A 14,773-nucleotide genomic window follows, 5' to 3' on the forward strand; every position below is an offset into this window, starting at 1 on the left:
CAGATCCTTAGTCATTCCTGACTTTTCTTTCGCTCATCCCCCACATTTAAACCATCAGGAAACCATCTTTGGCTTTAGTTTTAAAATATACGCAGTACCCAACACTTCTATCACCTTCATTGTTACCCATGTGGTCTTCTTTCTCTTAGACTGCAAAAGCCTCCTACCTTAACGGCAGTTAATCAATATTTTTAAATTAAAGTTAATATTTTATTTTTAAACATTTTAGTTATTCATGAGAGGGGGAGGGGAGAGAGAGAGAGAGAGAGAGGCAGAGACAGGCAGAGGGAGGAGCAGGCTCCACGTAGGGAACCCAACGTGGGACTCGATCCGGGTCTCCAGGATCACGCCCTGGGCTGAAGGCGGTGCTAAACCGCTGAGCCACCCGGGCTGCCCTAAAGTTAATATATATATATATATATTTAAAGATTTTATTAAAAAAAAAAACAAAAAAAAATAAAGATTTTATTTATTTATTCATGAGAGACAGAGATAGAGAGAGGCAGAGGGAGAAGCAGGCTCCATGCAGGGAGCCCTATGTGGGACTCAATCGCTGGTCTCCAGGATCACACCCTGGGCCGAAGGCAGGTGCTCCACCGCTGAGCCACCCAGGGATCCCCTAAAGTTAATATTTTAAAGGGTAGTTATGAAAACTGCGTAGATAGCTCTGGACCAAGTTCAAATGGACATGGAAGACAGGTCTGTAAAGCATTGCACCATAAAGTTTGGAGATATTTGCTTTAATCGTCTCATCTTTTCCTTCTGCATCTTCGTGCCCCCCTCCTTTGTTTCTTCTGTAACTGAATATCAGGAACTGGGGCAGTTATCAGTTTACTGCAGCTCAGCTCCAAATCTACCCTTTATTGCCTGTTCTGCAACAATGAAGCTAGGCCCTCTTTAAGCATTTCTCCTTTGCCAGATGGCCCAATGTGAACCTTTGCCAGTGGAATGCACTGGAGAGGCACTGAGGAGGGAACCCTCCCCCACCTTCTGCTGTGCTCCGCTCTGTTGAGCTCCTGCGGCAGGAAGCTCCTGGCCCTTGTGGTGCTCAGCAGCCACCCTTGTTTGGCACTCCCTTGGGTGGCTCTCCAGTGAGTCTTACTGGCACAGTACCTTTCCATGGATGGCCTCCCAGCAAGTTCTGGGATATGGTACCTCCCTACGGATACCCTGCTGGCACCTCACTGGCAGATTCACAAGTGCCACTAGTGCAGCATTTCAGTTAACTTTTTTGACATCTAATGGACCATGGTTTGGCCTAACAAAATCTGGCCCTCAGCCTGAGGGAAAGGGGGCATTTTAGGTTTGGGTTGGCCTCAGGCCTAGGGTTAGTAGCTACTCATATAGATACTATTCTTGTGTTTTTTGTTTTTTTTAATTCTTGTATTCTTGAGTTTTTTATTGCTTGGTAGCAAATCATTATTATTTCTTGTTATAGTTTGTGATGGTTAAAAGTTATGTATCCATTTGGCTGGACCATGGTGGTCAGATATTTAATCAAAATCATTCTGGGGATGGCTACGTGGCTCAGTTGGTTAAGCATCTGTCTTCAGCTTGGGTCATGATCCCAGGGACCTAGGATTGTGCCCCGCTTTGGGCTCCCTGCCCAGTGGGGAGTCTGCTTCTCCCTCTGCCTCTGCCCCTCCTGCTATTCATGCTCGCTCTCTTGCAAATAAATAAATAAATAAAATATTAAAAAACAAATATTATTCTGAATGTTTCTATGAAAAAAAAATTTTTTTTTTGGTGAAATTAATATTTACATTGGCGGCCTTCAAGTAAAGCAGATTACCCTTCCATAGCTTGGGGGGGCCTGAACAAATCATTTGAGGGCCTAACAGAACACTGACCTCTGAGCAAGAAAGAATTCTGCTAGAGGACTGCCTTTGGACTTGAACTGCAAGTCTTCTCTGAATGCCCGACCTGCCAGCCTACCCTGCAGAGTTTGGATTTACCGAGTCTCTACAATTGCATGAGCCAATTCCTTAAAGTCTCTACATACACACACGATCTCTTGGTTCTGTTTCTGGGGAGAACTCTCATACATAGTTTTTTACATTATTATTATTATTATTATTATTATTATTATTATTATTATTATAAGGTTTTATTTATTCAAGAGAGACACACAAAGAGAGAGGCAGAGACACAGGCAGAGGGAGAAGCAGGCTCCATGCAGGGAGCCCAACGTGGGACTGATCCTAGGACCCCAGGATCACACCCTGAGCCGAAGGGAGGGGCCAAACTGCTGAGCCACCAGGGATCCCAGTTTTTACATTAAAACACCCCTTTTGGGGCACCTGGCTGGCTCAGCAGGTAGAGAATGCAACTTGATTTCAAGGTCATTAGTTCAAGCCCCACAGTGAGCATAGAGCTTACTTTAAGAAATAAAAATATAAAAATTTTAAAAACACCTCTCTTCAAATAGCTGTGTGGTTTCTGTCTCTTGATTGGACACTGACAAATCCTCATCCACATATGCAAATGCCTACTAAGCTTCTCTCTTTTTTTTTTTTTTCTACTAAGCTTTTCTACTGGGATATCTAACAGGTATTCTAAACTTAGGTCCAATAGTAAGCTTTTTTTTTTTTTTTTTTTTTTTATCTTTTAAAGATTTATTTATGAGAGAGAGGGAGGAGAGAGAGACAGCACGTGGGGAGGAGCCAAGGTGAGGGAATGAAGTAGACTCCGCTAAGCGCTAAGCCCAGGACCTGATTCGAGGCTTGATCTCACCACCTGAGATCATGATGTGAGCTCCTATCAGTAGTTGGATGCTTAATCAACTGAGCCACCAGGTGCTCCCAAAACGTAAGCTTTTGATATTGATACTAACTTGTTTCTCCTGCACCTTCCCAATTTCTGTAATGCCTGGAACCATTTTCAGTGAGGAGGCCTTCTCTGGCTAACCCACTTATAATTGCAGTCCCCCTCCAGGTAGCCCTAATCACACTTTCAATCTCTTCTTTGCTTGTTACCTTATTGTTAACTACAATGTGTATTACTTCTCATGTTTATTGTGTAACTCTTCCATTAGAATATAAATTCCAAAAAAAAAAAAAAATTCTGTAACAGCAGGAATTTGATGTTTAAAATGCCATGTGTGAAAATAAAAATAAAATGCTATGTGTCCATAACTTAATGCAACGATTTAAGTAATGCTTACAGTGAGTAGCCAATGAATATTTGCTTTCTATTTTTATCGTAGACTATAATGGTAGTTTGAGTGTTTTGTTTAAGAAATCCTTCCCTTTTCCAGGTTCATAAATACATTCTGTATTTTCTTCTAAAACGTTTGTTTTTCCTTTTTAATTTAGGTTATTAGGTCAAGAATTGATTTTTCTGTATGGTGTGAAGTAGTTTCAAAAAAAATTTTTAAAACCATTTCTGGATAACCAGTTGCACAGCAGGCTGTATGCTTACTATATAATGGTTTCAGTTTATTTCTCTACTTTTGAAGTCCCTTGCCGCTCAGTATTAAGATTGTATAATAACAAAGCAAAACAAAGTATCAACCCCACAGTTTTATTTGTAAAGAACAAAGCATGAAAAGTCATATTTAAATGTACTCCAAAACCTGAAAAACCCACGTCAGTTTCTCTGATATGTATGTTAAAGTGCTTGATATCACAATACTCTTTAAATTTTATATTATGTTCAGATGAGGAAAAAAAAAAATCCAGTTCTGATGCATTGTTAACAATACAAAGAAACACAATATAATTTAAATGCAGAAATGTTCATTTTTTAAAAAGATACACAGGGTACATTTATACAGGGTTCAAGTGTAACACAGAGAGTTTTTTCTATGTTTAACACCCTCATTTGATGGACAACAGAACTCCTTACCGTACCTCTCTACTGTCAACAAGATTTGGTTTGGATTAGTCCAGAGCCACATACATATACATTCAGGAAAATGGATGAAGTGAGATTCTCTCCTACCATAACCCAAGGATGCCCTGGGTTCCTCAAATGAGGAGAATCTTTTTGATACATATTTTTTCTCACTCTGGTGTCAACTGCTCAATGTGATACATTCCTGGAGCTAAGCTTTACTCTGTCCTTGAGAGGATGATCAGTTCAAGGAAGATCTGGGAGTAGGAGTTTCTTGGATTCCTCTGATCACATCATCAGCACTCTCTTCAAAAAGGCTTGGAAATCCAAGAGATTTATCAATGTGTTTTAATAGGAATAAGGGACCTATAAGCTTATTATTTGTTTCCATCTCCTTATAAGCTAAATGGTGGTGTAACAAACACTTATGTAAGGAACAGGGAGGGGCTTCAAAAGAAACTGATGACTTTGGGAACAGGATTCACTTTATAAAAGTAGAGAGGAGCTCGAGACCATTCTCAATGAAGGTGTGTTAATACTGAAATATAAATAGCTAAGGTTCAGATTGTCCTTTCAACATAGTGAAAAGGATAGCTTCTGCAAACTTCACAGAGAAAATACTCACAATTCTCAAAATGAAAATCTACTGAAAGATCATAAATCTTAGCAGAAAGAAGATATTTCAATTAAGCGCTATACTCTCAATGCTGCCAAATAAATACTTCCCTGGGGATCTGAGGTCCTCGTCTGTTGCCTCATGTTTCAAAATATCTTAGAGGTGTCAACATAGACTACACATAAACTGTTAAGTATAGTCTCTACCCCTCTTTCACTTAAATTTACATACCACAGTGCTTTATTTCAAAAAAAGGAAAAACAAACAATTCAGTATTTCCCCTGTATCATTCACGTAGTGTGACAGTTCATTACAATTCTTTTTTAAAAACGCAGGTTAAAGTAAATACCACAGAGTCACAAAGGTTCAAAAACGTGTGAGATGTTTAAAATAAATTTTAGAGGCAACTGCAAACTTTTGCACGTTTCAGGTTTCTTGTATCATATTCTTGATCCCAGTGGGAAAGAGGACGAACTTTTGTTCCCTGTAGGCCAACCAGAACCCCACTTTATGCCACTCCACACTGAGCCTCGGTCATCTTTAAGGTGCTCGTGAGCCCCAACCAGGGCACTGCTTTCCAGTGTCACACATAATATACCAACAACAGTGTTGTGCCACTGTCGGAAAGCTTCCCATCAGGAGGTTTGGGACATTTGGAAAACACTTAGAAATCAGATGTTTCAAGAGGTAACATTTTTGGCAATTATTTCATTTTATTTTATTATTATTATTTTTTAATCGGTTATTTCATTTTAAAACAATTTCCTCTCAAGCTATTATTATGTGAAAATACTAATTATGGTTCCAGGCATTACTTTACTCTGCATAAGCATTCTTTTTATTCATTAGCTTGGATCCTAAGGACTATTTGTTTCCAAATATGAAATTTCTTCTGAAAGACTGAGATTTACCATAACTGGCAATATTCAGAAGAATGGGCTGTAGGCCATTCAAGCAGCTCACAAGGAGGTCCCCACCTGTTTGGAGCCCTGGCTGTATCACTGGAATAAGTATATGGGCTTCCAAGGGGACCAATTTAAAGGGCCCAGCATTCTAGAGGATGTGTCAATTCTGGTGTGACTATTTCTTTTGAAATTGGTCATTTCCACTGTTATGGTCATACTACACAAAGTGGGATAAGGCTTTAGGTATAACTTTTTTGGGGGTACTACTTTTTAATGTAATGTTTTTATTCACAGGCCCCAAATCCAATTTTGCTCCCAGTTTTTATAACAGCTATAATTCTCAACCACTTGAGAACAATCTGTTAAAATGAATGTTAATTCTTATAAATGACTATTATAAATGAATATTAACACGTATTTACTAGCTGTTTGGGTGGATCCAGGGGTAGAAAGACTATTAACATGAATGCCTCTGAGCTTTGGTGTAATAAAAGACATGAGTTCTAGACTCTTGCGTTGTCACTGATCAGCTGTGGGGCTAAGTATTTAACCTCTCTGATCCTCAAGTGTACCCATCTATAAAATGATGACTCAATGCTAGCATGCTAACCTAGGTCATCTCTCAGCTGCCCAGAGTGTGCCAGAAATATGGCCTTATGAGAAAAGTAGTAAGAATAAAACTCTGCACTGATCATTCTATGGTTTCTGATGACTGCAACACAAGGACCCTGTGGGAAATAGGTCTGGATGCCTCCCATGACAGACTTTCCACGTCTCTGGAAGAGCTACACCAATGCAGATACCCTTTAGCCCCAGGAGAACAAATCTCCAGTCTACCCAGGTCACCCAGAATCATCTTCTTAAACCCTTTCCATGGGTTTCTAAATGCTGCCTTCAACTACCACACTGCTCTGCAAGTACTAAGTCACATATTAAAAGGGGATGCGCCTTGGTTACCCCGGCCGAATACAGTGTTTGATAAAGGGAGTGAGGCACTTGTTTCATTACCTTCTTCCTCAAGGAAATAAGGGAAACAACACTGCTGGCTAAAGCCCAGGACCCTCAAGTTTGTACAAAGGTCCTGAGAGGCCATGGCTTTGCTTCTCAGCCACAACTGGGAATAAAACCCAGAGCTCTGCTGAGGCAATTTCACTGCTAACAACGTGTGAATGCCTAATTAGTTACAGGACCTGCCATAAATGAAGACTTAAGGTAATGAGCTAACACCACATTTATTTAACTTCCTTATAAAATACCAAGCTGGAAAGGTACAATGTTTAGTCTTTCAAAACTGTTGCCTCTTGTTCTGCTCCCATTTTTGTCCATCTATGCTTTCCTAGCTGTTACCTTCTCTGGGCCAGTGGTTTTATATTATTACCCCTTCTTAAAAAGGAACACAAAACTTGCCCTGAAACACCCAGAAAGGGTTCATTCTTTCTCTTTCCCAGTTATTTGCATTATCATGGTCAACAAATACTTTCACAAAAACATTCCAAACTGCACAGAGCCCTCCTCCTTCTTAGACATTCCTTCCATTTCCTGAGAGGGGGATGGGCTCAGGAAGGGGGGCTGCTGGAGCCTAACAAAGACAGGGTTGGAGATTATCCTGGAGGTAGGGAACTGCTGCAGGGTTTAGATGGCCAAATTAGCAGTCCAGAATCAAACTGCCGATTGCAGTTCTTATAACTAGGAGATCAACACTTTGAAATTCACATCTCTTCAAAGTACCTCACATAACAAGAATAAAAATGCCAAGAATGAAGCTAGTCTAGGCTAATCTTTCCAAAGTGTAAAGAAGTTATAATCCTACAATTTAACATACTTCTTGGGGCTTTGTGTTCTCTTTCCAGTTCAGCCAAGCTCCTGGGGTCCAGTATTTAAAATATTTGAATTGTATCATTATCTTGTGCCGGTGGAAAATTTTTCCCAAAAGACTGGAAAAATGACTCAATTCAAATGTATGAAACCATGTGTAACTTAAAAATAGAAGTGAGGACTATCACATACAGTAGGTAAAGCTGTTTACATTCACAATACAAAGGATTGGACTCGCCAGGATGGATGGCGATGACATAACAATGCATTCTGGGTTCCTTTGTGATACCTGGAGGGAAAAAAAAAGCCCAACTGGGTTGCACTGTAATTACATGTTTACTGGCTTCTTCCTGGCTAGCACCACTCTTCCCCTCCCCAACTCCCAATGCGGTTGAGCTACTTATTTTAAGTCACAGGAATATTCAATCTAAGAAAAGTATCTTATTAGAGTAATATAATTTCTTAAAGAAGATAGCATATTTACACACATCTAACACATGAAAATACTCTATTTTATACTAAATTCCAGGTTCAAATGAACTACAATACAGCATTTTGCCTTGTCTGCAGTGTGAGGATTATTCAGATTGGGGAATACTGCATGGATGCCCCTGCAGTGACTCACTACCTTGTCAGACAAGTCCAAATCAGTCCCCATAGTTGGGGAAGGTTCAGGAACAAGGGGTCTGGACTGAGAGTTTCTAGTCATTTGGGTTACACATCCACTCCTTTGATAAGTGATCCTTCCAAGACTATGGTGAAGTCCTGAATGGTCTGCAGAATGCGGATGAGAGAGTTGACAGTCATGCGGTCTCGCAGGAGGGCACTTTCCTCGTACATTCGGGTAATGGCAGGACACTCAGCCAAGAGTGGGATCCACTGTGGGAGCAGGCGATCCCTACAGATTCAAAGAAAAAGAAGTCCTGAGCCCTGCTGACCTTGCTGCAGAACAACACACATATGAAAGATTTCAATGGGAAGGAGTAGGATTGGAGGGAGCAAAATCTAGGCAAGTTCTGAGGTCAGCAGAGAGGAAACCAAAGTCAAGAATTTGGAAATTGCTGGTTAAATGTCATTTTGTGTTTCTTTTTTACTAGGGTGATACTCAGACATCTGTGGCAAGGTATGCCAAAATATACTGACTCTTTGGGAAGAAAGACTGACTACATTAAACAGTTGGGATTAGCATTTAAAAAAAAAACTGACACAACGAACGTAACAAGGAACAAAATCAAAGCAGAAAAATACTAAGTGGATTTTACAAACCAAAATATGGGTTGCACTGGTCTAAGAAGTCAGATCAGTAAAGAGATAAAAGAAGATAAGGATCATGTTCAAAAGGAATTTTATTTTTAATTTTTAAAAAATGTTTTATTTATTTGAGAAAGTGCACAAGTGAGCATGAGTGGGCAGGTGGAAAGGGGGGAGAGGCAGAGGGAGAGGGAGCAGCAGATTCCCAGTTGAGCAGGGAGCCCAATGTGGGGATCCATCCTAGTACCCTGGGATCATGAGCCGAAGGCAGATGCTTAACCATCTGAGACACCCAGGCGTCCCTCCAAAGAAATATTTCTTTTCTTTTCTTTCTTTCCTTCCTTCCTTCCTTCCTTCCTTCCTTCCTTCCTTCCTTCCTTCCTTCCTTCCTTCCTTCCTTCCTTCCTCTCTCTCTCTTTCTTTCTTTCTTTCTTTCTTTCTTTCTTTCTTTCTTTCTTTCACTCACGAGAGACACACAGAGAGAAGCAGAGACATAGGCAGAGGGAGAAGCAGTTTCCCTGTGGGAAGCCTGATGTGGGACTTGATCCTGGACCCAGGATCACACCGAGTTGAAGGCAGACGCTCAACCACTGAGCTACCCAGGTGCCCCTCAAAAGGAATTTTAAAAGCATAGCTGAAATTGGCCCCTTTTATTATGAAGAAATACAGAACTTAGTTCTGTAAACCAGTTGTTCCAGGAGGATAACATCTCAACCTCTGGTGTGTCTTGACGTTAATTATCTGTCACTAAGTATCTAAGACATCTTTACTGAGCATCTCTCAATATGCCTTTCCCCATCCCCCTCCCCTTTTTAAAAGTTTGTTTTTTGTATAGTCTCTACACCCAATGTGGGGCTTGAACTCATGACCCTGAGTTTAAAAGTCACATACTCTTCTGACTAAGCCAGCCAGGCACCTTACAACATGCCTTTCATGACAAGAGCAGCCATAACCAGGCCATCCTGAATCTCTTGTTGGGGCGCTAGGGCTGCAGAAAGAAACAAACACGCAAAGATAACTTAAGAATCTTTTTCTTGGGGTGCCTGGGTGGCTCAGTCCGTTGAACGTCTGGCTCTTGATTTTGGCTCAGGTCGTGATCTCAGGGTTGAGATCGAGTCCTGTGTCAGGTTCCACACTCAGCTGCTAGTCTGCTTGAGATTCTCTTTCTCCCTTGCCTTCTGCCCCTCCCTTGTACTTTCTGTCTCCAAATAGATAAATCAATCTTAAAAAAAAAAATAAAACAAGCTTATTCTAAAGGTCTATGTGTTTCATTTCTTACAACTGTGATAGTTGTTTTAAAATGAATGGAATTTACAGCTCCTGTGCATCATTTAAAAAAAATAAATGGGTAGGAAATTGTCTTAAAGAGAAGACTTTATACAGTTAAGAATTATTTATACAGTACAAATTCTAGAATGTTACTAAATTTATTTATTTTTAATTTATTTATTTTTAAAAAGATTTTATTTATTTATTCATGAGAGAGAGAGAGAGAGAGAGAGAGAGAGAGAGAGAGAGAGGTAGAGGTAGAGGTAGAGAACCAAGCAGAGGAAGAAACAGGCTTCATGCAGGGAGCCTGACATGGGACTTGATCCTCGGTCTCCAGGATCAGGCCATGGGCTGAAGGTGGCGCTAAACAGCTGAGCCACCTGGGCTGCCCTAGAATGTTACTAAATTTAAAGCAACATGGTTGGGGATCCCTAGGTGGCGCAGCAGTTTGGCACCTGCCTTTGGCCCAGGATGCGATCCTGGAGACCCAGGATCGAATCCCACGTCGGGCTCCCGGTGCATGGAGCCTGCTTCTCCCTCTGCCTGTGTCTCTGCCTCTCTCTCTCTCTGTGACTATCATAAGTAAGTAGAAATTTAAAAAAAAAAAAAAATAAAAATAAAAAAATAAAAAAAAATAAAGCAACATGGTGGTATAATGTAAATATATATGTGTGTATCTGCTGGTGTGTCAAATTCCTTACCAAACTACCTATTGCCTATCTACCTACCTTTGGAGCTAGTGTAGTAGAATGGTTCAGAGCCTCAAATGAGACTGGGTATAAATCTTGGCCCTGCCTCTTTCTGGCTGTATAACCTTGGGAAAGTTTGTAACTTAGTTGTGCCACATCTATTTTCTGTGTTCTCATCTACACAATGAGGTTACCAGTTGCTACTTCAGGTAGTGTGGTAGTGAACTGATAGGAGGATTAAATGAGAGAATGAATTAACATATTTAGCAAAGGGCCAGCATGTAGCAAGGACCCAATAAACAGTAGTGTCATAATAAAACTAGGAATGAAAGAAGCCCATGGGAGAGCTTTGGAAGGAGCATGATACACCCTTCTAGATTCTTGTCCAACACATAACAAAGATAGGGAAAGTCAAGAACTGGCTTCATACCGTGTTCCAAGGCAAACTAAAATCTGGAATTTGCCGTCCTTTCCAATGTTCCTGGGTGCAGTATTAATAGCATTTACATAGTGGCAGAAGGTCTTGCAGGATGATTTCTGAATAAGGACATCATCTTCATTGTCTAGAATCTGGTCAGTGGTTTCAAAATAAGCAACCGCTTTCTCTGGGGAAGGAAGTCAGAATGATATCACAATACACATTAGTACTTCATGTACAGAAAGAGTAATCACTTAGTTTATTTTGGAAATAGTAATGATGCTTTGCATTATAGTCCAGAAACCAAAATCATTACTTTATCATTGGTTTCACAAGGAATTATAGAGATCCATGTTTCCCAGTGGAACAATATGGTCCCAGAAGTTTATTTTCTAATCTAGACCACATTCCAAAAGGATAGAAAGTGGGGATCCCTGGGTGGCGCAGCGGTTTAGTGCCTGCCTTTGGCCCAGGGCGCGATCCTGGAGACCCGGGATCGAATCCCACGTCGGGCTCCCGGTGCATGGAGCCTGCTTCTCCCTCTGCCTGTGTCTCTGCCTCTCTTTCTCTCTCTCTGTGTGACTATCATAAATAAATAAAAATTAAAAAACAAAAAAACAAAAAAACAAAAGGATAGAAAGTTTACTCTCCTTAGAATACCTTCAAGCAATGGAAATTGCCAAAAAAGAAAAAAAATGGACTCCTCTATCAAGAATCTTCTAGGAGTAACCAGCCAATACACAGTAGCCATTAAGATGGTGCCCTCTGTTGTGGTTATAAAATGGCTAATACTTTGCAACAAAATCCTTGAAATGGAACTGATTATTGGGGGATGGGGGTGACTGTGTGACGGGCACTGAGGTGGGCACTTGACGGGATGAGCACTGGGTGTTATTCTATATGTTGGCAAATTGAACACCAATAAAAAAATAAATTTATAAAAAACAAAAACCAAAGAAATGGAATTGATTAGGAAATCTGAGGAAGAGATACGTATGCATATCAGAAACAGGAGCAGTAAGATTCTAGGCATTCCAAAAGAAAAAAAAAATCACTCCTGGAGGCCTAGCTCTGTCAACCTTTTCTTTGTCTAAAAATTCTAAGTTGGATAAAATCAACTACTTCATCTAGACCATATTTACAAGACACAAAATGATTAATCACCCCTCTAAAAAAACTGGGAATTCTAGAAGAACTGCATACCAAAATAAAGATTACAAAGCTTATTTAGCATGCTGGAGCAGCACACTCCAACAGAACTTTGTGTGATGAATGAAATGTTCTATAACTGCAAGGTTCAATTTAATAGCTCCTAGGTAAGGCAGGTGTGACTAAAGAAGTGAATTTTAAATTTAATTTAAATTAAATCAGTTTAAATTTAAATAGCCACATGTAGCTAGTGGTTACCATACTGAACAGTATTAAGCTAGAATAATCCTTCTAAAACCTAAGTTATATTATGTCACTCACTCCTGACTCAAAGCCTTCTAATGATTTCCTATTTCAATCATGATAAAGACCAAAGTCCTTCCAACGGCCTAGAAATTCCTCAAGCACCTGGCTCTGGCAGTAAACAGCCTTCTCTCCCAATATCCTCTAACTCTGTCTCCCTCACTCTGCCCCAGTCACGCTAGTCTTGCTATTCCGTGAAAAGGCCAAGCACACTTTCACCTTGGGACCTCTGCCCTAGCAGTTCTCCCAGCCTGCAGTGTTCTTCTCTGATATCCACATGGCTTGATTCCTCAATTCCCTAAAAATCTGTGTTCAAATGTCACCTTGTCCACAAAGCATGTAACTGCCCCACTTAAGAGCACTCTCCACTCCATGTCCTGTCACTCTGCTCTATTTTTTTTCAGATCAACCATCGCCTTCTAACATACTAGATGAATCACATACTTGTGTCTTTGTGTATTGTCTGGGTTCCTGCCCCCACTAGAATATAAGTTTGTCAACCATAGGAATTTCTGTGTTTTACTTATCTCTAGATGTGTTATCTTTCTTTTTAAAGTAAGCTCTATACTCAATGGAGGGCTTGAACTCATGACCCCGAGATTAAGAGTCCCATGCTCTACCAACTGAGCCAGCCAGGTGCCCCCTGATGTATATCTCGAGCATCCAGAATAGTGTCTGGAATATTATGGACACTATAAATACTTGCTGACTGAATGAAAAGCTAATTTGATATTTATTTCAAAAAATGTACTCCATTGTCACTAACCTTTATTTGCTTTAACTCCTGGATCTTTGAGTTTTCTAAGAAACGTTTCAGTGACCTTATAACAACACACATCTGCTTTGATTTACCTATGAAGTCCCAGATGAAGACATTCTTGTGAAAGATGCGGGCAGATTTGAACCCATGATGGAAGACTTGTTCAAGTGCCACAACCAGTCCATTTTCTCCACACAGCAACACCGTGAGGCTTCCTCTCTGTAAAGCGAAATATGCAGTGCCAAAGAATAATCTGCTGCATTTATGTTTAAGAAGACACTAGAGAAACAGGTGCTGAGTGAGGGCAGCGATGAAGCATGTTTTGTAGCTATTACAAAGCTTACAAATAAAAATTAACATGCCCTCTCTACTGCCTTATGTATTATGTATAAAAATGGCTTTAAAATCCTTTATATTAAGTGTTATAGACTATCATACCTCTTTTTCAGGTTTGTGAAAATGTTTCACAATATTGTTCACAGCTTCTCCGATTCCTTCTTGGATCTGTCCAGCATTGGGTTCTGAAAAAATAATGAACAGTGGCTGAATTCTCATGCAAGGGAAATAAACCAAAGTACTATGGGGTATCACCTGTGTCCACCCATGCAGGAAACACTTCACCACAGCAAGCTGGCTTCTCAGGGGCTCTGTGAAACTTGCCTTAGGCCAGTTCGGCCAAATGGGAGGCATCTTGGCACAAAGGAAAAGAATCCAAGAGACCCTTAGATTCAAATCCCAATCTTGCCACTTGCAATCTATAACTTTGGTTAAATGTCTAACTTCTTCTGAGTCTGAATTGCCTTAATATACATTATGTGTATATTAAAATAGGGAAATAGGGAAAATAGGGAAATATACATCTCATGTGTCACTGGATAAAGTGAATGAGATATGACAGATGTCAATCCCTGGCATGGTACCTGTCACACAATGCTAGCAAGCCCCTGGATCTGAGGAGTGAGATGGGAAAGACACATAGCATCTTTCCTTAGGTATCTCCTTAGCCTATCTACCTGAGTCCCTTATTGGGCAAAGAAAGGTTTGTGAAGCTCTGAATGGCTAATCTGAAATCTGTGTGTGTGTGTGTTTTTTTAAAGATTTTATTAATTTATTCATGAGACACACAGAGAGTGAGAGACACAGACACAGGCAGAGGGAGAAGCAGGCTCCATGCAGGGAGCCTGATGCGAGACTCGATCCCAGGTCTCCAGGATCACACCCTGGGGTGAAGGCGGTGCTAAACCACTGAGCCACCCGGGCTACCCTGAAATCTGTGTTTTTGCTATTGTGCTTAAAGTAAAGGGAAGGGGTGCCTGGTTGGCTCAGTTGGTTAAGTGTCTGCCTTCAGGTCAGGTCATAATCCAAGAATCCCAGGATCGAGCTCCACATTGGGCTCCCTGCTTGGCAGGGGAGTCTGCTTCTCTCTCTACCCCACCCCCTGCTCATGTTCTCTCACTTTCTTTCTCTCTCAAATAAATAATTAAAATCTTTAAAAAATAATAAAATAAAGGGAAGAGGAAAGCCAGGTATACTGAGGCACCTAAAGCCCAGAACTGCTTCCCTTTCTGGCTACTCAGTCCATCTGGGCACTGCTTCATTTGCCCTGCCTGCACACTCTCAGGCCCTGTTCTTTTTTTTTTTTTAAGATTTATTCATTCATGAGAGACACAGACTGAGAGAGGGGCAGAGACATAGGCAGAGGGAGAAGCAGGCTCCCTGCAGGGAGCCCAGTGTGGGGCTCGATCCTGGATCCCGGGGTCACGA

General features: G+C 40.7%; 1 protein-coding gene across 7 annotated transcripts in view; it reads right to left on the bottom strand.

Moving 5' to 3' along the window:
* Positions 1–3,508: 3,508 nt before the first annotated feature.
* DENND5B (DENN domain containing 5B) overlaps positions 3,509–14,773 on the bottom strand; it is a 193,867-nt gene continuing 182,602 nt past the window's right edge. For all 7 annotated transcript variants that reach the window (XM_041735707.1, XM_041735703.1, XM_041735706.1 and 4 more), the window contains 4 exons: positions 13,448–13,530; positions 13,102–13,228; positions 10,810–10,984; positions 3,509–8,068 (listed from right to left, as the gene is read on the bottom strand). In XM_041735707.1, the coding sequence (XP_041591641.1) occupies positions 7,885–8,068; positions 10,810–10,984; positions 13,102–13,228; positions 13,448–13,530 (569 nt within the window). In that variant the 3' untranslated portion in view covers positions 3,509–7,884. The remainder of the gene's footprint in view (positions 8,069–10,809; positions 10,985–13,101; positions 13,229–13,447; positions 13,531–14,773) is intronic.

The sequence above is a fragment of the Vulpes lagopus genome, chromosome 21, assembly GCF_018345385.1.
Source record: "Vulpes lagopus strain Blue_001 chromosome 21, ASM1834538v1, whole genome shotgun sequence".
Lineage (NCBI taxonomy): Eukaryota > Metazoa > Chordata > Mammalia > Carnivora > Canidae > Vulpes > Vulpes lagopus.